This window comes from Vipera berus (genome assembly GCF_964194415.1).
Source record: "Vipera berus genome assembly, chromosome: Z".
Lineage (NCBI taxonomy): Eukaryota > Metazoa > Chordata > Lepidosauria > Squamata > Viperidae > Vipera > Vipera berus.
This window is the reverse complement of record NC_138205.1, coordinates 19,161,813-19,186,501: the sequence shown is the minus strand read 5'-3', so window position 1 is coordinate 19,186,501 and position 24,689 is coordinate 19,161,813. Positions and strand designations below refer to the sequence as shown.

General features: G+C 43.0%; 1 protein-coding gene across 6 annotated transcripts in view; it reads right to left on the bottom strand.

Moving 5' to 3' along the window:
- Positions 1-2,909: 2,909 nt before the first annotated feature.
- Positions 2,910-24,689, bottom strand: part of LOC308677515 (serine/threonine-protein phosphatase 6 regulatory subunit 1-like) — a 62,153-nt gene continuing 40,373 nt past the window's right edge. For 4 of the 6 annotated variants that reach the window (XM_081343981.1, XM_081343984.1, XM_081343982.1 and 1 more), the window contains 10 exons: positions 23,895-23,984; positions 22,795-22,889; positions 19,200-19,257; positions 17,239-17,387; positions 14,583-14,728; positions 12,443-12,614; positions 10,931-11,001; positions 7,195-7,291; positions 6,119-6,244; positions 2,910-3,366 (listed from right to left, as the gene is read on the bottom strand). In XM_081343981.1, the coding sequence (XP_081200107.1) occupies positions 3,363-3,366; positions 6,119-6,244; positions 7,195-7,291; positions 10,931-11,001; positions 12,443-12,614; positions 14,583-14,728; positions 17,239-17,387; positions 19,200-19,257; positions 22,795-22,889; positions 23,895-23,984 (1,008 nt within the window). In that variant the 3' untranslated portion in view covers positions 2,910-3,362. Of the gene's footprint in view, positions 3,367-6,118; positions 6,245-7,194; positions 7,292-10,930; positions 11,002-12,442; positions 12,615-14,582; positions 14,729-17,238; positions 17,388-19,199; positions 19,258-22,794; positions 22,890-23,894; positions 23,985-24,689 lie in introns of those variants that run through there. The other 2 variants (XM_081343980.1, XM_081343983.1) reach the window with 2 other exon arrangements.

Here is a 24,689-nt window from a genome sequence, read left to right as displayed (position 1 = left end):
ACACATGACTCCTTACCACTACACCCTGTTGGGGAAAACAATCTTCTCATTAAGAACAATCTTTTCTTTTCCCCAGATCGGATCTTTGGGGAAAGGCTGCATACTGTGGGTAAAGACTTAGTAGTGGTACCTTGGTACTCAGCTGCTTCGAAACTCATCAAATTTGGTACTTAACACATTTTGATGTGAAAAATTTGTCCCAGTACTCGTTTGTTTGCTACTCCATGCACAAATTAGGATGTGGAGTCAGCTGCCTTGTGACTCACGTTTTTCCTTATGGGAAAAAATTATTTGCTACTCGGTTTTGGTACTCATTGTGCCTCCTGGAACCAATTAACGATGAGTACCGAGGTACCATTGTATTCCTCAGCCTTTCCAGATAGATGAAAGACTCTTGTCCAAACTCAGTAGTTACTGTTGAGCAGCTTTCCAGACTAGCCACCATCCAGATACACCATTGGGCTGCAATTCTTAAAATCCCAACACTTCCAGGGAGCATTATGCAGGGGAAGGTTGACCAAGCTCATATACTGTAGAATGGAACAAAATGGACCCTTTGCCAGTCTCTATATCACTTCTATCCTTGAGAAGCTACAATGTAACAAAAGCCAAGCTTTCACAGTACAACATGTGACACCTCCACTGAGTGCAAAGTGGGTACAGCCATCATGTCGTGGAACACATAAAAAAGCACACGAAAAATAAAGAGAGGAAAAACTCAAGATGAGACAGTAGACCCAGAAGCCAAACACGTGCTATGTAGAAAAAACAAAACGAAGAAACAATTATGGCCATAGAATCTCTTTATTCAAACAGAAACACATACATACATACATACATACGCACGCACGCACGCACATGGGGAAAAAGAAAACAAAATGGCATGACGTAGACAACGCGAAAGGCCACTTCTCTCCTTTTGTGATTTTAAGAGCTTCAAGAAATATTGCCACTTATATTGACAGGACGAGAGAAGAGGAAGACAGGTGGGGTACGAATCTACTGACCATCTGCAACTACAGAGGGCGGAAGGGGTGTGTGTGTGTTTACTTCTTATACAAGAATATTTCCCATCACGACTTCTCGTCCTACGCCAGATGTTCAGACACTGACCTCTGCATAACCACACTGACCTGGTTTTCAATCTTTGTCTTGCTTCCTTCCCCCCCCCATCAAGAGAACAGGCTGACATTAAACCCCCCTCCATTTCTTGGTTTGAGTTTTGCCATGCTCTTGCCCAACTTGGTAGATAGGGGGCAAAGATGGCATAGTGATTGTGGTTGCTTGGTTGCTTTCAAAAAAATTACAGAAAAGTCCAGACCAGAGGAGAGACAAAAAAAACCCCAACCCATTCTGGGATTGGGGGGTGGGTGGAAAAATTCTGTTTTCTAGGAGGCACATGAGAGAATAATAATTGAGTGGGTGAGGACTGTAAATGGAGACCCTTGATCGTTAAAAGAAAAAAAAGGTGGTGTAACGAGGACACTTTGGAGCAAATCTTACAGGAACGAGAGCCTGCAATTCAGGTCTTACAAGGGCAGTTTGAGTCTTGCGTGTTACAAATTGTAGAATTCTCAGAAGGAACTCAAGAAATGGCAGCATAGTTTTTCCAAGAGTGAAAAAACTGCACCCACACAACTTGGAACTTTCTTTTTTTTTTCTTAGTGCGAGAGGAAGAGGAGGAAATTTAAATTACGTTTTGGGAATACGCTGTAGATAAATAAGAAAACTCCTCTAATATGGATTCTGGTGGGGAGATATGGTAGGCAATTGCTGCAGGGTGGACACAGAGTAGGCCAACATTCAAAGATTAAGGCTTATCTGTTACAGCATGGCTGGTGATTTATCCACAATGCTGAAATGAGGGGGGGGGGGGGAGAAACTGTCAATAGGAAAACAGTGATACAGAATTCCCTACTATGTCTCTTTAAAAAATGGCTTCTCCAAGGACAGCTAAGGCTTAGGCTGACCCCCTAAGCTGTAGATTCTCCCACTTCTTAACTGAAAGGAAGTATTTTATTTTTATTTATTTTAATTCCATTTATATCCCGCCCTTCTCCGAAGACTCAGGGCGGCTTACAAGCTTACAAGTGATGATAGAATCTAGCTGTTTCTAATTCTACCAATGCAGCTGGTGCTCGGGCCTGTGAGAAAGATCTCCTCTTTCCACAGGTTGCAAAATGGTGTTTAAACACCCTAGGGAAAAATGGCTAGAAAGGGCAGAATCCAATGGGAAGAGAACGAGGAGAGACCTGACAACCAAGTGAGCGGTGACTGTGCACAGGGAGGGGATGGAATAAGAAGAATCAAGGAGAAAACTTTTAGAGGGGCCAATCCAGGATTCACGCTGGCATGTACCAAATTCTAATCAAGAGGTTTAAAGTCTTATTGAACAAATTGGTGGAAGATTCCAAATTAACCATGGGCGGTTCTGGCGAGGTGATGCAAACATGGATTGGCCAACGGATCGCAAAAGCCTTTTCTGCTTTTTCATGTGGACTACCCAGTTAGGTTCTCTTGAGGGGATTAGCTAAAAAAAGTCATTGGGGGGGGGAGGGCAGTAGATCCGGCACTTGATAAAATGCAAAACAGGGTTCCATCCCGACAGGGCAAAAAAAAAAAAAGAGAGAGAGAGAGAGAGAGACTGTGCATCTCACAAATTCCACCTCACATGCTCCTGTCCTAACCTTTACAGTTAGCAAAGCCCATGGTGCCTGTTTGAAGCAAGCCCATTTTAACCACCCTGTGCGATGCTTCTAGTAGTCACGTCTACCTCCCCGTGGATCAAACATGTGGATGGAGGGAAGGAGGGAAGCGTGCTTGCAAGTGGGAAATTCCATGGTCGTGAGAAAGGGTTCGCTCCCCTCCCACCTGGCACTCCCCCCCACCCTCCATCAGAAGACTTCTGATATGATTCAAGCATCAATTTTAATTGCATCAAAGACAGGTTTACTCAGTGCAGCAGTGTGTATGAATGCATATCGAGGAAGGGGAATGCAGGGGGAGAGGCCTTGAGCCAAAGGTTGCTGCCCCTTGCCAGAGTAAGGGGGGAAGGAGGGGGGGAAACACAGTTGCTGAGATTCCCAAACGATGTGCCAGAAGGGGGGTGACGTTGCGACCCTCGTACACACATCCGTTTCTCTCACAGGTGCTTGTTGGAACCAGACTCTTCTGTGATTGCTGGGGGGGGGGAGGGGAGAGAGGGCGGGGCCCTTTCGTTGCCCCTTGCTGCTTTCTCTTCTGCCCCCCCGCCTGCCCATAGGGGTGAAGGCACCGGAAGGACTGGGGACAGTCCCTGGCAAATAGACCGATCGAGCAAGCAGCCATGGTTCTTTCCCAGTGACGAGACCCACCGAGTGCCTTTATCTGGGGAGGAATGAAAAGAGAGAACGGTTAGGGGTTTTTTGCCTCTCGTTTCATAGCATGTCGTGCAGGTATTGGGCAAACAAAATGGGGAGGGTGCGACATAATCCAAACGTTTTGCATCTGAATGTCAACTTGCATTCTACAAAACAAGCTTCTAGCCCGAGTGACTTCAGCATCTTTTTGTAAAGCCAGCAGCCCCTAGGTCAGTGGTGGCGAACCTATGGCACGCGTGCCGGGGGAGGCACTCAGAGCCCTCTTTGTGGGCACGCGCACCTTGCTCTTTGGCTAAGTTTTCGCAGGAAAAAGCCATTTCTCAAGCCCCTTCCTAGCCAAAACAAGCTTCCGGAGCGGGCCTGCTGTCTTCAGCTTTGAATTATATCAAATCTGACACCAGAAACAGACTAATAAATGACCTGAGTGCTGCATGTGTTGCTTTCAAACTTGCAAAGTATAAGCCAAGGTTAGACAAATTATCAGCATGCATACAACAGCAAAAATCACATTAACTGTTCAAAAGCATGCCAAGTGCAAACTTTTACCTTTCAGTAAAAAGTTGTTGGTATTATTCAAAGCTTTGTTATTGTGTTTTTCTTTTAAGACAAAAGATGTTAATGTATGAGTTTTTTTTCTAAACTAAAACCTCAGTATTCAGATTAAATTGCCATGTTGGCACTTTGCGATAAAGAAGTGGGTTTTGGGTTGCAGTTTGGGCACTCGGTCTTTAAAAGGTTCGCCATCACTGCCCTAGGTGCAGACAAGATGGGTGAACTAAGAGGCCTGCTGATCAGCACAAAAGATGGCTGACATCACGCAAGGTTGGAAAACAGAATCAAACGGCACAGACAGCGTTTTGCTTCAATTATTAGAAAGTAAGATAAAAGAGTTATGTAGGGCAATGGAAGTCCCATCCTGATTAATGGGGTCTTCGTGGAATTTTCCTCTTTGACTTCAAAGACCCTGCTAAGCATGGCAACCTAGGTAACTCCCAGTTGTTCTTTATAACCTTTAATGGCTACATTTTTTCCCTTTTAAAGTCAAGTTAACCAACTATTAAAGAAGACACTTAAACTAGTAGTAATTTCTCTAACAACATGGAAGCTGTAAAATACTGCATAGGTAGTCCTCAACTAGACCATTCATGTAGCAACTGTTTGAAGTTATGATAGTGCCAAAAAGTGACTTACAATCAGTCCTTGTACTAATGACAGTCACACCATTCCAGGGTCAATGGGATCACCATTTATAATCTTTCCAGCTAGCTTCTGACAAGCAAAGTCAATGAGGGAAGCCAGATTCACTGAATAACTGGGGCAAAAAAGGTTATAAAACTGGGTACTGTCATGTGACAATAGTAGTTATTTCATAACTAAGCAATAGTGCTTAGTGACATGGGTTCTCATCCCAATTGTGGCCGTAAGGTGAGGACTGCACAACTATATAGAGTTGTGGAGGCAAGTCATAAAAGAACTATAATGACCAGGAAGGGAATATGTCTCTAACAGATTAAAAAAAAATCTTAATTTTGTAATTATTATTTTAAGAAAAATATAAACAAGTGAAAAGAGAAACATAACATTTTGGTTGTGAAGAGATCCAAAGCTTTGGAAGCATCATCCAATGAAATAATTTGCAGTGGGATTTTAAAAGACAGAAAGAAAAGCATTTGATTGTTACAACAGGTAGTTTCCAAAAGGAAAACGTAAATGACTAGTTTTACTGCTAGTAAAACACTGCTAGAAAAGAAATGCCGCTAAAAATTACCTATCTCAATTATATAAAAATGTGTTTATCCTCCTCAGACAACTTTTTATGACTAAATTATTTTCTGACCAAATAGCAATGACCCAATCTCCAGAAGAAGAAAAAAAGTTGGGCATGTCACTATGAGATGATACTAGACACAATCTGTTCGGCCTAATAGTAAGGATTCTTGTTATATATTGGTCATTTCCCCCTGCAAATGTCAATATTTGCATGCTTAGGTTGGTACTGAATAATACTTTGGTATGCATTCCTTTGTAATACTATTACTTTACGTTTGTCAAAATAAAAACCATTGGTTGCAGCTGTGTCCAATGGGTTAACTTTATTTTTTTTAAAAAGGTTCTACTGAGAAAATCCTATTTTCATCATTCTGCAGAACTATCAGGTTTGAGAATCTGGCTCCACTTATGTAAGTGATTCTGCAACTCATTGCGACATAATTAGACACTGCTCTCTCCAATCCTCCTAGTTCTACATTTCCCAATGTGATTACAGTGTCTCTGCAAGTGACTGGGAATACGATACTAAGAGCTTTGTATTTTTCAATTTCTTTATCCATTCGCTGATCTGAGATGCAATATGCAATGAATATTTCATGCAGAAAACTCTGTTCAGATGTCCCAGAGTTTGTTGATTATAGGGCATGTGAAAAGGCTGCTTTTCTCCTCATCACTTGCTATCTGCTGCAAAACCAGCACTAAAATAGGCAGAATTTCTGGTTCAGAATAATTACTGGGGTTTGTTTGTTTTTAAGCTTCAAAAGCAGAAGAAAAAAAAAATAGGAGGATTAGGGGGAAGAGACAGGAAATGGTTTGTGTCCACACTACAGTATTCTGTGATTGAAGATTTCCAAAAAACTTGCCTGATAGCCTGTTTCCAACTACAGCTAACTTCCACCCTTGCTGCTTCCTAATGAATAATTTGAGATTGCCTTCTTGCAACCATCAAATCCTTCTTCTGTGACATACTAATCCCTACAATGTTTTACCTGGCTGTCGATGGCTGCTGTTGCTCTATCTGTGGGTTGCTGTGCTCAGGTTGTGGAGTCTCTTTTGTCCCCTGAAGTGGCTGGGTCTGGCTGGAATCAGAGGTAGATGGGGGAGGGTTTTTTGTGCTGTTGAAGAAGGTGGGGGAAGGCAGGGAAAGAAAGACTCGTCTTAGCACTGTGGTATGGATTGCTTTTATATTCACAGTTCCAAACTATGATTATACAGTATTGGATTTATCCAAACAATGATTAAACAATGGATCTGCAGAAGGCACCCTAGAAAGAAGCGGCCATTTTTTCTTATTTTAGTTTTTTAATGGCTAAGTAAAGGTAAAGGTAAAGGTTCCCCCGCACATGCGTGCTAGTCGTTTCCGACTCTAGGGGCCGGTGCTCATCTCCGTTTCAAAGCCGAAGAGCCAGCGCTTGTCCAAGGACGTCTCCGTGGTCATGTGGCCGGCATGACTAGATGCCAAAGGCGCACGGAACGCTGTTACCTTCCCACCGTAGCGGTCCCTATTTTTCTACGTGCATTTTTTACGTGCTTTCGAACTGCTAGGTGGGCAGAAGCTGGGACGAGTAACAGGCGCTCACTCTGTTACGCGGCACTTGGGATTCGACCCGCCAAACTGCCGACCTTCTGATTGACAAGCTCAGCGTCCTAACCCACTGAGCCACCGCGTCCCTTTTTAATGGCTACGATTTCACATTTTACATTTTTATTTTTCAAATCAAGTCTCTCTCAAGTTGCCCATTCCCCAGCTCTTCATTTTGCCGCGGTCATTGGTTCTGCTTTTCAGGGCCGTTTTTGGTCTTCCGTTTTTTTTCCCCACCAGCAGGATTTCCTTTCTGATTCCAAGTATTCATCAAGTCTCTCTGCTTAGGTTTTTGAGTTCAGCCAAGGTTAGTCAGGTGCCCCCCACTAGTTGGGCCCTCTTCTTATTATACACCTGGCCATATCGGAAGGAGTTGTCATTACAGCCAGTGCATACTTGCAGACCAGATAATTCATCTTTTAACAATCCCTCAGACGAACACACACGTCAGTGGCATCACAGATTCACATTTCAGCATTTTACCTGGCTGCTGTTGTCATGGTAGAAGAGTTCGGTGGGTTCCCCTCTTCTGGAGGGCCTGTGTCTGGGGTGGGAGGATCCTGTGGAACACTACAGACTACTAGAAAAGAGGGGTGGGGGGGGGAAGACCAAGCAATCAGATCTAGATATGGGGTGGGAAACACATGATCTGTACAGAGGAAAATGACAGTTCTAGAGGGAAAGCTAAGACTTACCCAGCTACCATCTTTGCCAGGGGTAGGCAATCTTGGCTCTTTTATGACTGGTGGACTTCAACTCCCAGAATTCCTGAGCCAGCATGGCTCAGCTTGGAAACCTCTCCCTTTCCCCTCAGCTTGGCTGGCTCAGGAATTCTGGGAGTTGAAGTCCACCAGTCATAAAAAAGCCAAGGTTGCCTACCCCTGATCTATTACCAAACCTTCCTTTCCACAGTGTTATTATTTCTGAGGCATTGAGGACACAGTAACTGTCTGCCCAACCCCCACTTGCTCCCTCTCCTATTAATATGGTCAGCCCAGGGAAGGGGAGCCAGTGGCTCTTCAAAAGTGATCGGGTTCCAATTCCTGTCAGCTACAAAGATAGTGGATGCTGAATAGCAGTCCAGCATGGGGCATCCAGAACATCCAACATGGGGGTGGGAGGGAGGAGAGAACCAAGGATGATCTAAACATGCCCTAATCACAGGTGGATGGACTGTACAGGTTGACTATTCAAGGAAGCTTTTGGGAACACAAGGCAGGAGACTCCTCCCAGTCATGCTTGTGAACTCCACGGGGAAGTGGCCATGCAAAGATGTAGGAGAAGAGGTAAGTGGGAGAGGTGAGAGAGGCAGGTAATACAGGCTTTGTGTACAGGATCAGAATGATGGGCTTGAATAAAATAGGCTGAACTCCTTACCCAGATACAGAATGAACGGTATTCCACCGGATAGGTATGTTGCTCTTACAGCTTAACTAGCTGTTGCCCACAGACTCCCGAAGGCTCCAGGGTCCCCAGATTAACCACCTCAAAAATCAAAGTTCTCACATGGGTCGTAGGAGTTTCTACAAAATGGATCCACTACTCTCAAGCACTGTTCCTTTATTGCTGAATTGATTTTATTTTGATGTGGCATGTTGCTGCTCCCTTATAGTATTTGTGGAGACCGCTTTCAGAGGGGACAGACATCTGGCAGTGTTGAATGTAAATAAGTATGTGGGTCTGTATGTGTGCAGGAGTGAAAAGGGAAGAAGTGGTGGACCACAAAGTCCGGAAAAAGCCGAGACGGTCTTAGGGAAGACAAGACTATTGGCAAGGGCAAGATGGCCCTCCTGTGGTAGCTGCTGGAATGGAAGGACGAACAAGGCAAAGAGGAAAGAGGAAGAAACAGACCCCATGTTTTTGGGTCCGAGCCTTGACGGGGGGGAAAAAAAGTTCCTTCTGACAGGCTGCTATATGGCAACTGTTTGGGATGCCACACTACTCTGTACCACTGCCAGGAAGCAAGGATTCCACTCAGCACTGGGGAGTATCAGCCAGGAGGTACACAACCATTATGGTTGATAACACTTTTTTATCCACAGGATAGGAAATTATAGGAGTCGTTTTACATTAAGACATCGCCTCTGGGCTACCATACCTAGGACTTAGCAAATCTGATTCAGTTTCTATTATAATGTGTATTATGCTAATTACTGCATTAACTTGCAGAAATTATGTGTGCAATTTTCATTAGAGCACATAAAGAGCTATGCTGAATGAGAGTATTTAATCCAGGATTCAGTTTTCACAGCCCTCAATGGAAGCCCACAAGTAAGCCATAGACCAGAAAATCAACTCTAGGAAAGCTAAAGCTACTTTTACTGGGATCAATTATAACCACAAAATCTTGTGAGTCTGATTGTGCTGTACATCCCCCCTCTTTGTTGTATGTCAATAGGGAGGCATCTATCTGAGCCACTTCTGATTGTTAACTTGCTGTTCTAGACTTAAAAATTCTTTCAGCCTAGATAATAGTTCCTGAATATTTCTGACAAAGTCATTTTCCTTATTCTATTCTCTACACATTATATATATATATATATATATATATATATATATATATATATATATATATATATATATATATATATATATATATATATATAGAGAGAGAGAGAGAGAGAGAGAGAGAGAGAGAGAGAGAGAGAGAGAGAGAGAGAGAGAGAGTATGTATATGTATGTATGTATATATGTATACACACACACACACACACACACACACACACACACAAAGGTAAAGGTTCCCCCAGGCAGTGGTCACAGTAGTGACAGCTCGTATTTGTGTAATTTTTTTTTGATTGCTAACAAAGAATTAAAGGGAAACTGATATGATCATTTCAAACTTATTTGTTCTCATCAGCCAGCCATACCCTTCTGAGATTCGAACCTGGCTGACTGATGAGAACAAATAAGTTTGAAATGATCATATCAGTTTCCCTTTAATTCTTTGTTAGCAATCCCCCCAAAAAATTTACACAAATATATATATATATATATATTATATATTTATTAAATTTTTATACTGCCCTTCTCCCGAAGGACTCAGGGCGGTGTACAGGGCAATAAATATCAAAATACAAAATACAAAAGTTTAAAAAGATTAAATAATTATGCCCGGTATAATACAATAGTTAAAAGCTATGTTAAAACCCAAACCCAAACCCATCAGACCAGGCCGGCTTGTTCAAATAAATAGGTTTTTAGATCGTGTCGGAAGGAGCGAAGGTCGGGGGCCATCTGGAGCTCAACTGGCAAGCGGTTCCACAGGTGTGTGTGGCGCGCCCACAGAGAACGCCCTCCCCCTGGGGGCCACCAGTCGACATTCTCTGATCGGAGGCACCCTGAGGAGGCCCTCTAATTTGAGCTGTCACTGCTGTGACTACTGCCTGTGGATGGCCTTGGGTTAGGCTGAAACAGGAAATAAGATTTGTCCCATGTTTGGGGTCTAGCAAGGTATTCCAAATACTTAACACTTAACACACACACACACACACACACACACACACATCACTGTCCATTTTGAACACATAGTGGACATTTTTATCTTTCATCACAACTAATATGCAATATATAGTATTTGATGCTGGAGGTAATATTATGATTAGGAACTGTTGGGAACTTTATACACGGTAGCAGTCTAAATTGCCAACTAAGGCTACATTTGTGATAGCAAATTCCATACTGTCATTATGGTGCATGTGAAGACAATAATAATATTTGTTAATATTTGCTCAGATCTTCCCAACATTCACCTTTGTTGGATTATCCCATAGTTTTAGTATTATGGAAAACGACATCAATTTTCTCAATACACCTTTAGAATGCCCTCCCTGGAGACAATTTTTCATAAACTAAAAGTCTCCAAAATAAAATCTTCCTTAGTATTTCTCTATTTTTATTTTTTGTGTGTGTTTTCCAGCTCAGTTGACAGAAGGATAACAAAAACCCTGTAAACTGCTGATTTGTAGAAAAATAATACGATAGGTTGACTGAATGTCACTGTTGGTTTTGTTCAGATTCTTATTCTCCTGGGACTGTTAGCTTTGATCACTTCAACACCAGCCTTTATATTTATCCCTCCGGTGAAAATTCATATGCACTCATTTTTGCCCCAGTATGTACTTTTCCCTAGGGTATTCTATGACATAATTTTGTATGAATAAAGCACATTGATTTCTGGACACAATAAAACCGTTTCTGAAGAATCAGTGATGCTCACCTTCTGCTTGGGACCCATTGTTTTGTGCCACTTCCTGAGAGAGGATGGCTGGCTCTGTGAGCACTTTAGAACTAGCAAAACAAAATAATAATTGACAAAATTACCATCAGTCAATTTCAAAATGTTTTCCTTGGAACAGCTTATATATCCTAAGATGATGTCTTTAATATTATTAACCACAACATCTGCCTATCCGCTGTCCTTGAGAAGGACTTGATAGGTGGATATAAAAATGCCAGATCTAAATATCTAGCTGACTTTGCAACCAAACAAGAAGAAAAAAGTCCCCAAATTCCCTCTTTTGATGCTTTAAAATGACTGTGTAGGCTCTAGTGTGAGCCACTGAATTTGTTTCTCCTCCAAGCTCCTCTTCTCATCACATCCAATTCTGTTTGCCCGACACCCACTAGCAGAAATGAGCAAACTCTGATCAATGACATTCAGCTTCCAGCACACTTCTTGATTCTATCATAAAACTTGATGGCAAAATGATGTTGCCCAGCAATGCAACTATAGTGTGTGTGTGTGTGTGCTTGTGTGCGTGTGTGTGCATGTGTGTACGTGCAGGGCAGTGATGGCGAATCTTTTAGAGACCGAGTGCCCGAACTGCAACCCAAAACCCACTTATTTATTGCCGGGTGCCAGGTGGGCATGGCCCACTGGGTGGGCATGGCTGTGGTGGTCATGGCAGATTGGGTGGGTGTGTCCCAGGTGGGCGTGGTCACCTCAATGTTGCTCTTGGGGAGGGACACCTGTGGGGGGTGGGCAGGGATGGAGGAAATCCAGGGGGTCTCTGGCAGGCGGGATGGTAGGCAGGAGGCTCGTCCTGCGGGGTGCGGCGAGGTAGGGCAGGGGTGCCATGGCCACGGGGCAAGGCAAGGGCTGGGGTGGCTGCTGCCTGACACCATCGGCCCCCGCACACAAAGGCCAGCGAGCGCATAGGGGCCAACGGTGTCCATCAGCAGCCACATCCTGCCAGCCCCTCTACCAGCGCACTCTGGGGCTCCGCAGCCCGTCGCCAGCAGTTCAAAGAAGCCGCCTCTGAGATGGATGTCTGGCCAACAGCTGAGGAGGCGATGCAGTGAGTCGGGCCCAGGAAAAGGAGAGCATGCAAGGCCAGGAGGGACGGGATGGGGGGAGAGGGAAACCAGCCGTGCCGGGATGCATCCGGCCACGTGGGACCTTGGCAAGTTAGCAGGCGGCTGGTTGAAGAGGGATGGTTGCCATCTCCGGGGCATGGCGAGCGTGCCCACAGAGAGGGCTCCGAGTGCCGCCTCTGGCACGCGTGCCACAGGTTCGCCACCACTGGGTGTAGGGGGATAAGAAACAGGATAATTAAGCCCCTGTAAGATTTATCCATTTTACCCCTTAATATCCATTATGCTTCCAACACATGCACACAAAAGGGCCTGAAAGCCCCAGTCCCTGAAATACATGATCCTAAAAGTCTAATTGATGTTCTCTTCAGCCCCCCCCCAAATGACTAAACATTTAAGTATTCCAAAGCCTCACCTCTCTTGCTGTACAGCGGGTTCTGGAAAAGAGGCCCAATTCTCATCTTTGCCAGAGCAGGAGGCACCTGAGTTAGGTTGGTCCCACACTGCTGCTCCTGTATCAGCTACCACCAGTTGTGAGGATTTTGTAGACTTTGCGGACAGATCAGACCTGTCGGCCCAGGTAGGATCTAGGGAAGACCATATTTGCACAGGAGATATTTATCCGGTGCTAGAACATACTACAGGAGATAATTAGCTCTATTGTTCCTGTAACTGTTATTAATAGTCTCCCCCAATCTATGGCTCACCATATGTGCTGGGATGACACGACTCAATATTCTGAACTTACCATGATTATTGGATGAATATGTTGGGACTTGGAAGTCTTAACACATCAGGAGAGCAGATGGTTGGGGAAAGCTGGGTGTAATCCTAACATAATTGCCCATTACTCTTTGGCATAAGGAAAATGAAGGTTTCCTCAATTGATCAAATGTAAGTCAAAGTATATGGATACAGAGTAGGATGAAAGCCCAAATCACACCAAGTTTGCTCTAAAGTCCAATTTTGTCTTGATCCTTTAATCATGAATTTCTGTGCTATTATGGTTTCATCACAAAATAGCAAAAACAGAAGGTGTATTTCGAAAGAAGAGTTCCAAGACACACAATTCTGTGCAAATAATTTAACAAACTGGGCTATTTGGCAAGATCTTGGTATAAATCAAATCTTGATGCAATGTGGGAAAAGAGGCATTTTTTTTATCCTTACATTGTTATTCTTTCTTCAATTATACTAATAATGTCCAGAGATTGAGAAAAAGATGTTCAGACCTAATCCAGATCAGCTTTTCCCAAGAAAAGAGCCAATTATTTTTATGGCAAAAGACTTACTTTCAAAAAAATTATTTCCTAGCCATGAAATAAATAAAGGTGAAAAAATGTGGTACTCCTGTGGTTGCTAAATATCAATTCCCAGCAACCCTGGGAAACATGACCAAAGGTGAGGAGGATGGTAGCTTAAGTTCAACAATATTTTCAGGGGGGAAACTTCATAAATGGGGTGATTTGACAATATACTATGGTGAAAGCCTCACTTTGGTAGTTTCCAAGGAATGTTATAATTTTTCCTTTATTGCGCCATAATGTCACTTTTCCTCTAACACTAGTGTTATTAGATCCAGTTGTCCCTCCTTTTTTTCATTTGTAATATACTCATCATGCATTCATCTGTAATGAGTATTGTATAAGAAGCAGGTGGCTATAACTGGTAAACTTAGAAGTTTCACTCCCAAGAGTTTTAAACCAGAATTAAGCTACATTCCTGAGGAAAGAGCAGATTAAAAGAGAGAGGGTGACAGTCCTAAGGATTCAGCTAGAACACTGCAAATCAGCAGAGTTGCGTGGAAGAACATGTGAGAATGACGCTCTCTGCCACCGTCAAGTATATGTCTTATGACTTAAATAACAGCATCTTCAGTCAGCCAAAGAAAGTGATTGACAGAAGAATCACTGAAATTGTAAGAACCAAGTAGCTAGTTTGGCTAGGATAATACTCCTTGAAAATAACATAAAATTGTAACTCTTAGCAAAAGTGAACAACTATTAAAAAAATCAAACCTAGGTGTTTTCTATAAAATTATCTGGCAAAAAATATTTCAAAACCTAATTTATTTATTAAATTTCTACGCCACTCATCTTTCCTACAAGGCGAGCCTTAGCCAAGCTGAAACACTGTTTATTAATGACAAGCATGTTATTTTATTCACTGTAGAGTAACGCTTATTTCAGAATTCACTTTTAAAGGGGACAAAGGCTATTTCATTCTTGTTCCTACCATGGACTGCTCCTATTTAGATCTTTTCCTCTATTCTGTGCTGGCTCAGGAATTCTGGGAGTTGAAGTCCACAAGTCATAAAAGAGCCAAGGTTGCCTACCCCTGCTCTATTCCATTAGGCCTCATTACCAAAATAAGCAGAACAATTTCAAATCAGGAAGAGAATCGCTGGCGGCAGCGGCATCAGGAACAATGCCACCTTGCTTCCTAGGGGAATTTATTGCCCATTATTAAAGGATGCCCAAACAAGCAGACAGCAGCTTGGATCTGTTTCGCCACTCGTCCACCAACCCCAACAACCCAGTCTCTTGAGTTCTGACCTTCTAATGTTCTTTCCGCTTCTGTTTGTTCACCACAGCCATTGCTGACAGGGACAGCCTCTCCATCTCCCCCGCCAGGATCTTCTTCCTCGCCCCCTTCACCTTCTGAGTCTTCGCTATCTTCACTATCTGTGCTACCAAGTCTTCTGCAAAAGGGAGAGAAAATGGAATAAAGTAGAGTTATTACCCACTTGCCTATATAAGCAGTTTCCATTCCAGTGGACTCCTTTTTCTGCAGCTGTACATCACAATGTGCGTTCAGTTTGGTGTTGGTATATAGCCACAGAATCAAGCTACTGGTCCACCCAACTGTAACGTACCAATTTCCTCCTCTAAATTCCACTAAGAGAGCCTTTCAGCAATTAGAATGGCTGAACTCTATAAGCAATTCAGGCCTGCCGGTCTGATAGGATCGTCACACTATCAGTCCTAGTCTTTATGACGCTCGGGAGCCCAAATTTGATTTCGAAAATGAAAATGCACCTCCCTAGATATAAACATAAAATATATTTATTTATTAAACCAATTTGAATGGTCACCCAAAGTCACTGAAGCAGGTGACTTCGGGCTGCCTACAACATTAAGAATAAAATAAAAACCCAGATGCCCTCCCATCCCCACTCCCATGGCGGCGGCAGGTTGCATGTCCCTGCTACGGCTAACAAAGAAGAAAGAATCTAACACAAAGATACCGTGTTTCAACCCAAAATCAAGTTCTAACTGGAAAATAAGCCCTAGCATGATTTTTCAGGATACTCTTTAATATAAGCCCTACCCCCCCGCCCCCCCCCCCCAAAATAAGCTCCAGTTAAGATCGTCAGCTAGACGGATGCATTTAGTATCGTATTTTCCCAAAATATAAGACCTAACAGGAAAATAAGCCCTAATGCATCTTTTGGAGCAAAAATGAATATAAGACCTGGTCTTATTTTGAGGAAAACATGGGTAATAACTGTTTCAGACTATTTCAGAAGGTCTAAAGCAGGGGTCTTCAAACCCAGCCCTTTGATGACTCATCCCAGAATTCCTCAGCCAGGCACGCTAGCTGAGGAATTCTGGGAGTTGAAGTCCACGAGTCACCAAAGAGCCGGGTTTGAAGACCCCTGGTCTAAAGAATTAACTGACGAAATTCAAGAAAACAGCAACAACATGAAATTCTGGAGCCAAGCACCACAAAATTGTGAGGGACAGCAAAAAGTGGTCCCAAAAGATTAATGCATGTGACAATAGGGGCAAGAGAGGAAATATTATCCAATGTAGGAAAAAGCTCAGAAAAAGAGTTTAAAAATTATCTTCCTTCAGTGATACAAATTGCACTTGAAAATAGGAAGCAACAAGTGCTACATTTATCAGATTAGACATACTTGAGAAGGGGGCGGGGAAAGGGCTTCCAAAACTGAACATCTATTTTTGCTTTTGCTTTTTTGAGTGGGGAGGAATGATATGCAGTTGGGAGTAATAAGAGCTCAAAGTCTGGATCTTGAACAGAGAAGCTGATACTGCACACTGAATCATCTTCAGCTTCAATTTCATGGCTACTAAGAATTGTCTTATGTATTATTAAGCACTTTTAAGCTATGCTAAACACTCTTCATGCCATCCGCTCTAGCTTCATTCGCTCTTTCCCATTTTGCAGAAGCGGGTAGCTGACAAAGCTCCACCGTGCAAAAATGTGTGACAGGACCCGAGAAGTTCTCTTTGGGCTTGGTCTAAATACGACCCACAGTTTATTGGTAAACACGATAAAGGAAGTTTTCCCTCGGCTTGATTAATAAGGGGGACAGGGAGACAGAACGGGAAGAACACCCCTGTAAAATGGAAACCTCTTGTGGAAAACCTTCAAGGATCCTGGGAAGGAGGCTGCCTGCATGTGCCTTCAACCCCCCCCAGCAAGGGGGAAAAAACAAACAAACAAAAATCTTCCCAGCAAGTCTAAAATTTCTTAGCACACTATTTTGATCCAGTTTGCATCTCTGTTTGGTTTCATTTTGCATAATTCCTCACCCGAGTCTAGTCAAAAGCTGATGATGATAGGATTGATCTAAAGAAGCAGAACATATTCATAAAAAATGAGATGTGGGGCATGCAAAGGCCACGGAACAGGGCAGAAACCGTCAAGGCATATATATGTGTGTGTGTGTGTGTGTGTGTGTGTGTGTGTGTATATATATATGTATGTGTGTGTGTGTGTATATATATATATATCTATATATATATATATCTATATATATATATATATATCTATCTATCTATCTATCTATCTATCTATATATATGTGTGTGTGTGTGTGTGTGTGTGTGTGTGTGTGTATATCTATATCTATATGTGTATATATGTATGTATATGTATATATACACACACACACACACACACACACACACACACACACACACACACACACACATGTACTTTGTGCAGGAGAAGCATGAGCTAGCTTAAGACACAAACAAGGGAGAAGATTTAACCCTAATAAACCAAGCATAATTGTTACTCTCTGGAAATAAAAGCGTGATTTAAATGCACGACGATATGCATTTAAGAAAAGAAAAAGAGGGCGGCGGGGGGGAGGGGGGGAGATAAGCAAGAGAAATCAATCCTTAGCCCAAAGGGTGGTGATGGAATCCTCCAGAAGCTAATACAATGGATTCTTCCCTACCTAACCGTCATAGACTGTGCAGTACCCGAAGTGATAGTCCTCTCCTTCTCCTGCCAGATGTCCTCCCCATCAGAGCCATCAGCCTCTTCGTCGTCATCAAATTGCTGAATTCGCTCCTTGTAGCAGATGTCGAAAAGGTTGGCGTTGGGCTGCAGGAAAAGTGGAGAGCAGAGACAAGATTAGAGCAGTGGCCAGATTTAGAAAGGAAACAGGTAATAGTTGCTGTCTTTGTTGTTATCACAAGTTGCCCTTTAATGACTCTCTCTTAAATAACTATTCAAAATTACGACAGCGCTGAACAAATGGCAGTTACAGTCGTGGCAAATCCCCCACCACCCCACCCCACCAGTCACTGAATGATTGCAGCCTATTTCTGCCACCCTCTGCTGATGTTTGCCATCCTCTTCCTCCCGCTGCTGGTGAGGCCCTGCGCGGCGGAGATAGCCACCACCTTCGCCTGTGGAGCTGCTGCCTGCGCTGCCCCTTAGTCCTGCTCTCTCTTCCCCAGGTGGCCCCAGTGAGCAACCTTCTTCAGCAGGTGAGGCTTGGCTGCCTCAGGACCAGACATGTCCTGAGATCATAACCTCATATGGTGACCGAATCCTGGACTAGCAGTGGGAGGAACGAGAGAGCACAGGTCATCCGAGGATGGCAGGCATTGGACAGGACTTTTCAACCAGTGGTACGGGTACCACCTGTGGTACATTGGCACCTGGCAGGTGGTACACGACCATCCTAGAAAAGTGGTAGCGGAGGAGGGGAAGGAGCTGAACCGGTGGCAGCACCACACAAGCCTGAGCGAGAGACGGCTGGAGCTGCAGGGCTGTCAGGGCTCAGTGGAAGCGCCAGGATCAGTGCAAGGCTCCAGCTGGAGCTCGGCACTGATCCTGGTGCTTCTGCTGAGCCCAGAAGAAGCGCCGATCAGCTGGAATGTTGCAGCATCTCCAGGGTCTTGTGATTTACATTCGGATGCTTGGCAACTGATTCATATTTATGACGGTCAGTGTCCCAGGGTCATGTGAAGTGACCAAAACCTGCTGCAATCACCCAGCAGAGGGGGGGGAGAATAAAAACCAAACACCCTCCACCCCACCCCCGCTGCCAATCCTCAACAGAAATGCTCACAACAATGAAAACCTCGGACAGGAGGAAGAGCGCCACCGGGCGGGCAGGCAGGTGTCTTGCTCAGCTGTGGCTTGGGGGGCACTCTTTTCAGTGCCATTGTAACTTCGAACAGTCACTAAGCGAACTGTTGTAAGTCGAGGACTACCTGTACTTCATCACTTTTTCCCCTTTTTTTTTGGTCATAAAATTTTTGACACCTTGCTAGGCGGCTGGTGGTACTCGGATGTTGCCATATCCTAAAAGTGCTACAATGGCTGAAAAGGTTGAAAAGCTCTGGTGCAGGAGTGCAAGGTGGCCAAAAGGGAAGAGATAAGGGGGAGGCAGGCAGGTGAGGGGAGTTCAACAGGAGGTGAGCGCAGCTGGGTAGTGCAGTCTCACCTGCCAAAGGGAGCTACCCAGAACCAGCTGGGGAGCAGAGTCAGCAAAATTTGTGCAGGGCAAGAGAACTGTGAGGTCTTTGCCTCATGACTGCAATCGGGACTGTTGTTGCTGAGCAGCGAAGTCGCGCAATATTTCGCCTCACCACTGCTTCCGTTTAGCAATGGAAATCCCAATCCGCTCGATATTTCGCCTCGCCACTGCTTCCGTTTAGCAATGGAAATCCCAATCCGGGCGATATTTCGCCTCGCCACTGCTTCCGTTTAGCAATGGAAATCCCAATCGGCGCGATATTTCGCCTCGCCACTGCTTCCGTTTAGCAATGGAAATCCAAATCCAAATTAGGGTCGTTAAGGGAGGACAATCGGCACAAAGTGGCAAGCAGGTCTAATATTCATTCTTCCTGTTTTCTGCCTCAACAACAACCCTTTTGAGATGGGTCAAGGAATGACACTTACGCTGTCATCATCTGCATTCAGTGAGAAGGTGATGTTGGCCGTTTTGTCAAAAGGAGCACTGAAATAAATAAAAAATAAAAAAGGAAACTATGGTGAAGACCAGAAATCAGGATTGTATTCTTACATGGGAACAGTACAAGCCTAGTTTTGGGGGGGAAACAGTGAAAGAAGGAAGCATGTACTGTGCTGTGCTAAAATGGGAATTTATTCCCCTTCTTTTTCCTAAACTCTTTTAATAAAATTCCCATTTCCAAAGCACTTTAGGAAGAGTTGAAAACATTCTACATGAATCAGTAGTTATCTCTTAATGCAGACAGGAGTCAGGGTATCCTGTCCAAGGTTACTAAAACAATTAAGTTAATAGAGAAAGGATAGCTTTTAGTTTACTTTATGATTTCATCTTAGTTACATTACTGCTAGGGGATTCTTTCCGCCATTTAATAAATGTAACACTACTCCCAATATCATCATTCAACAGACACTCTCTCCCTCCTATGCAGAGTTCTTAGTTCTTAAATACTTCACTGACAACTTTTTTTCAGAAAACTCTTGTTAATATAGTATCTGTCTTTCTGCAACTAATTTAAACTTTTCTCTACGGGCCACACATTTACAGGTGTGTGTTTAATTTTTTTTTCTTTTCTATATGGAATTTTCAACGCTACGCAATGTGTTTCAAACTCTGTTTACCAAAATGCCTTGCACTAGCTCAAGTTTTATTCTTTATTTTAGACGTGTATATATATATATATATATATATATATATATATATATATATATATATATATATATATATATATATATATATATATATATATATATATATATATATATATATATATATATATATATATATATATGAGTTGTATTAGCTTTATTTTAGAACTGCGCATTGATTTGTGAAGGCTACTGCTTATATTAAGAAATATTTTAATAAAATAAAGATGAAGTCCCCTTTGAGTTGAGGTATGGATATAATTTACCATTACATTCTTCTGGAAACTCTTTTTTTTTTTTTTACTTTGCAACGTAAGTCTAAATTCTGGAATTTCCTCACGGTCTCTCATTTAATCAGGCCTGACCCTGCTTAGCTTATTGAGAGAAGCCAAGGTTAGCTTAGTGTGGCCACCTGCCATCAAAAGGAAAGTTGTTCAATAGATGTCACAGAACAAATTCGTATCCAAGCCCGAAGAAAGTGGCTGCAGAGCCCAAACCGTGTTCTGTCTTGTCTGACAAGCATTTGAACCAGCTTTCCAGGTCACCCGCCAACCATTGCTATAGCGTCAGATCAGTCCCGATTAATTTTAATTCTCCAGAAGCAGACAGCAAAGCCCCATTTTAAGATAATGCAAAGACTGGGCTGAGAATGGGACCTGGGTAAAATACCTCTGAGCTTTCACCTACGCACATTTCCCTAGATGAAATCTTTGTATTTATTTGAAAAGGGTGCACGTATGGAGAGATGGAAAGGAGATATGTGTGCTGTTGGCCTCATCTTTGTATTTTATTTTATTTTTTTTAAAAAGAAGAGCAGCGCATTAGCATTTACCTTTTCAACCGTTGGAAGTGAGCGCTGTGGGCCACATAGGCAGAAAAAGAGAAAGAAAAAGGAGAGAAAGAAAGAGAGGCAGACACATGAGGGTCAGCAGACTTGGAGAAAGGGAGAGAAAAAAAAGCAACCCGCCTGGGCATGGAATGAGGTGCCTGGCAATAAGGTCTCCAGCTCCCCCTCTTTCAATCATTAGGTCACCCAGGTCAAACGTCATGCTGGAACTGCCACAACAAAACAAGACTGGCAAAATAGGAACGACTGGACAGTCTTGACTAAGAACATCAAATCTTTAGTGGCTAATGTGACTTGAAAAATTAAGACACCCCCCCTTTTTTTTGTCTTTTTCTTTCAGGCAAGGCTCTGTCATTTGGCAAGCTGAGCAGAGCAAGCTAGAAGCCAGAGCGCCTCTGGGATGGGAGCTTTTAATTCAATAAAAATCCAATTTCCAAGTATCAAATCATTCCGGCTTCCAAAATTTGAAAGGAAACCACTCTGCTTGTGGACTTTCTCAGAGCAATTATCCACAGGTTGATGGACGAGGAGAGTCTTTGATCTGATCAAATAAAGCTCATTTTTTTAATGTTCTTATAAAACGTAAGTTTAAAAAAAAACAACCAAAACGTTCCCTCTTTCCCGAGAGGTCCAGAAACACAAAAGATTTCACGAAGTGGAGTCCTGGCTGTGCAAAGGCAAAGATGGAAGCATCACCACACATCTAATCCTCTCGCGTTCTCAAAAGAAGCCAAGCAAATACTAGCTCATTAGGTCACAATGAGATGGAATGAACACCTAGCCAGATAAGGTTTTCCCAGCTATTTTTTTTTATCTGACTGCTATCATCCTTAGGGCGGCAGGGTGGCTCAAGCGGGTGGTTGAAAAGTCGGCAGCCCAGGTTTGAGATCCAGGAGCCCTGGGACAGGTTGAGCTCCTGTCCTCACCTCAGCTCCTGCCAACCTACCAGTTTGAAAGCATGCAAATATGATCGACAGCTACCACTTTGGAAGGAAGGTTAACAATATTCTGTGACATCATGCCGAGGCCACATGACTGAGGACAGTGCTGGCTGGCTCAATGGCCTCAAAATGGAGATGAGCCGGCGACTAGCAGAGTAAAAACTAGCGTAGTAAAATATGCAGGAACTCTCCTTTACTTTTAAAAAAAAAAACTATCCTTAACTAAAATGAAATTATAGGCTCTATGGTCCCTAGCATGCCAGTTGGGATACAGGTCCCAAGAAAGGCACCTTCTTTGACATAAAACAAGCTCTTTGCTCCATCAGGCTTTTAAAAGGAATTTTAAAGAATTCATTTCATGACAAAAATGTTGCAAAGCAAAGCGCCAGTTGTGAGTCTTCACTAGCTCCATGAATGCCTCTGGGTCACAAACTGATTCCATAACTTAAATCCGTATTTTCTAAGTAATTATGCCCCCCAGTAACTATTTTGGGAATGGGATGACAAGTTGCATTCTTGCAGTGTCCCTAACACTTCCTGAAAATCGAATTCACAAGTCCAAAAAGGCTGGGGATCCAGTTATAGCTCAAAATGTAAGGATGATCCAGATGAGGATTGCTGATCTAACATCTCCGATGTGTTATATTTTACTGGGACCAATAACCAAATCTGCAAGTTGCAAGACTATGCATCTTTGTAACTCTATGACAAACTGCTAGGCACAAGCACATGCAAATCAAACGCTCCTGAAATGTATTCAGTGAATAATCTAATTCTCATTAATGAATTTACAACTGAATTATAGGAAACTATAATCAGCAGAGATTAAGACCAGTGAAAGGCAGATGTCCCTTTGCATACACAGACCAAAGGAACATAATTTAATAGGTGGGGCTTTAGAAACGCTTAGTCTTGCTTCTGGATCCTGCTTAAAATCATGCTTCCTTTCCAGAGCAGACAAAAATCAGCTGTGCCATGCTATTGTCCTCACAGGAGGCAAGGCAATTTTCAGCCACCAAAGAGCACATTACAAGAGGCCTAGAAACAGGACATGGAGAAAGGCAAGGGGGAATGTGAACACATCACTAACTTGACATTCTCTTCTTGCTCGCCAAATTCTTCGTCATGAAAACCAAAGTGGTCAATAAATGAAGTCATCTGTTGCATTTGATAACCTACGAAAGCCTATGGGAAAAAAAGTAATAATAGGAAAACAAGCATGAATGATAAATAGCTCAAAAGGGGATGGTGGAGTGAGAGTTTTATTTATTAACTAAATTTATATCTCCAGTTGCAAGTCAAAACAGATGATTTATTAGATCGGATGCATCTAGGAATGCACGGAAATTCTTTTGTCTGAATAAATCTATGTGCTTTCCAATAGATCTTAACAGATAAGACCTGGCTTGGATTCATTCCAAGTAGCATCAATCCAATCCTGAGCACAAGATGTAATAAAAATAAAAATGAAACATAATGACTGGGCTACTGCTGGCTCTTCTTCCTTCTGTATGGTTTTATATTGGGGTGGGTGGGTGGCATTTTATTTGGGAGTTGGCTTTATAATATTTTATTGTATGGCTTGTTACTATGATTTCCTACATGCCCAGAATCTGACCATATACAATGACTACCTTAAAGAAAAGAATACCAAGGTTCTATATCCACTGCCTCCAAATAGAGGTGGTGATTATGTTGAGAAAGGTGGAGAGCAGGATAAATATCTTTTCCAGAAACGCTCCGCGCATATTGCTGTCTCCCAAGGTGGGCCCTGCTGCTTATGTAAGCATTCTACTTTCGTAACGCAGATGGAACATTCCTCTGAAAGAGGAGAGGCTATTTGTCGGAGGAATCAAGGTTTCTGCATGGCCACCAGCCAGAAAGGGACATACTAAAATATAGAATCTAGACACCCCCCCTCAAGGAGTCGTGATCTCTCAGATTAAAGGTGAGGTGTTTTTTGATGTGTGGATTATTTACTTAATTGCAGCACATGTCTGTAGAGGAAGAGAAAGAGGGAGTGGGAAGTGACTAAAAGGACTTTTGGAGCAAGCAATATGTTTTTAGGCACAAAGCCCACAGAGCTAAAAATATTGCCCTTGGCTCTTAAATAAACAAGCATGTGGCAGGCAGGTGATAAGGGCTATGGAGTACAAATGCCTCCCAATAGGAATGGACAAGGCCACTTGCCTGCTGTAGGACAGCTTCCTGAGGGAAGCTGAACTCCTTGAGGTCGTTCTCATCATCGTCGCTTGATGAGTGGAGATTGTGCAGGTTGACCTGAAGACGACAAAAAATCGTTAAGTTACAGGGTTCCTTCTGAAAACGTAGCCGTAGTGAATATACAGCGAAGATTATTTGCCCAGAGGCTCAAATTCTGTACATCTTGAATTTTCAGCAGAGACTCAAGTGCTCAGATTAGCTGAACAAGCTCCCGTTTCCTAAACAGGGCTTCCCCACCCCTGGTTTGCTGCGTCTTTGACACGGGGGTTCTAGCTTTGCAATCATTATGGGCTACTTTGAAAGGGACAGTATGACAAAGAGGCCAGGAACCCAGGGCTGAAGTGGGTAGCTGCAGCTGACTTAAAATTACTGATCCTCTGGCTATATAAGCTGACTTTGTAATAATGCCGCTTGGGGGTGTGTGAAAGCCCTAATAAGCAGGTATATACATAGAATGAAGGCTACTGCTAAGCTTGTAAGCTGCCCTGAGTCTTCGGAGAAGGGCGGGATATGGAGTTAAAATAAATAAATAAATATAGGAAATGTGATGCATTCTTAGAAATAGCAATATAGCGTTCACCTGTAAATTCCCCAGGTCACTAGCCAAGCTGAGCCATCTGGAGAAATCCATTTCTAAAATTGGCGATGTGACTGAAGTTTAGACATGAAGCATGGAGAGTGTGAAATTACTAGGAAGTGCTTCCCTCAATTAAGAGAAGATAGATATCCATCTCTGGTGGAATGGTTTCCACAACTCTGCCA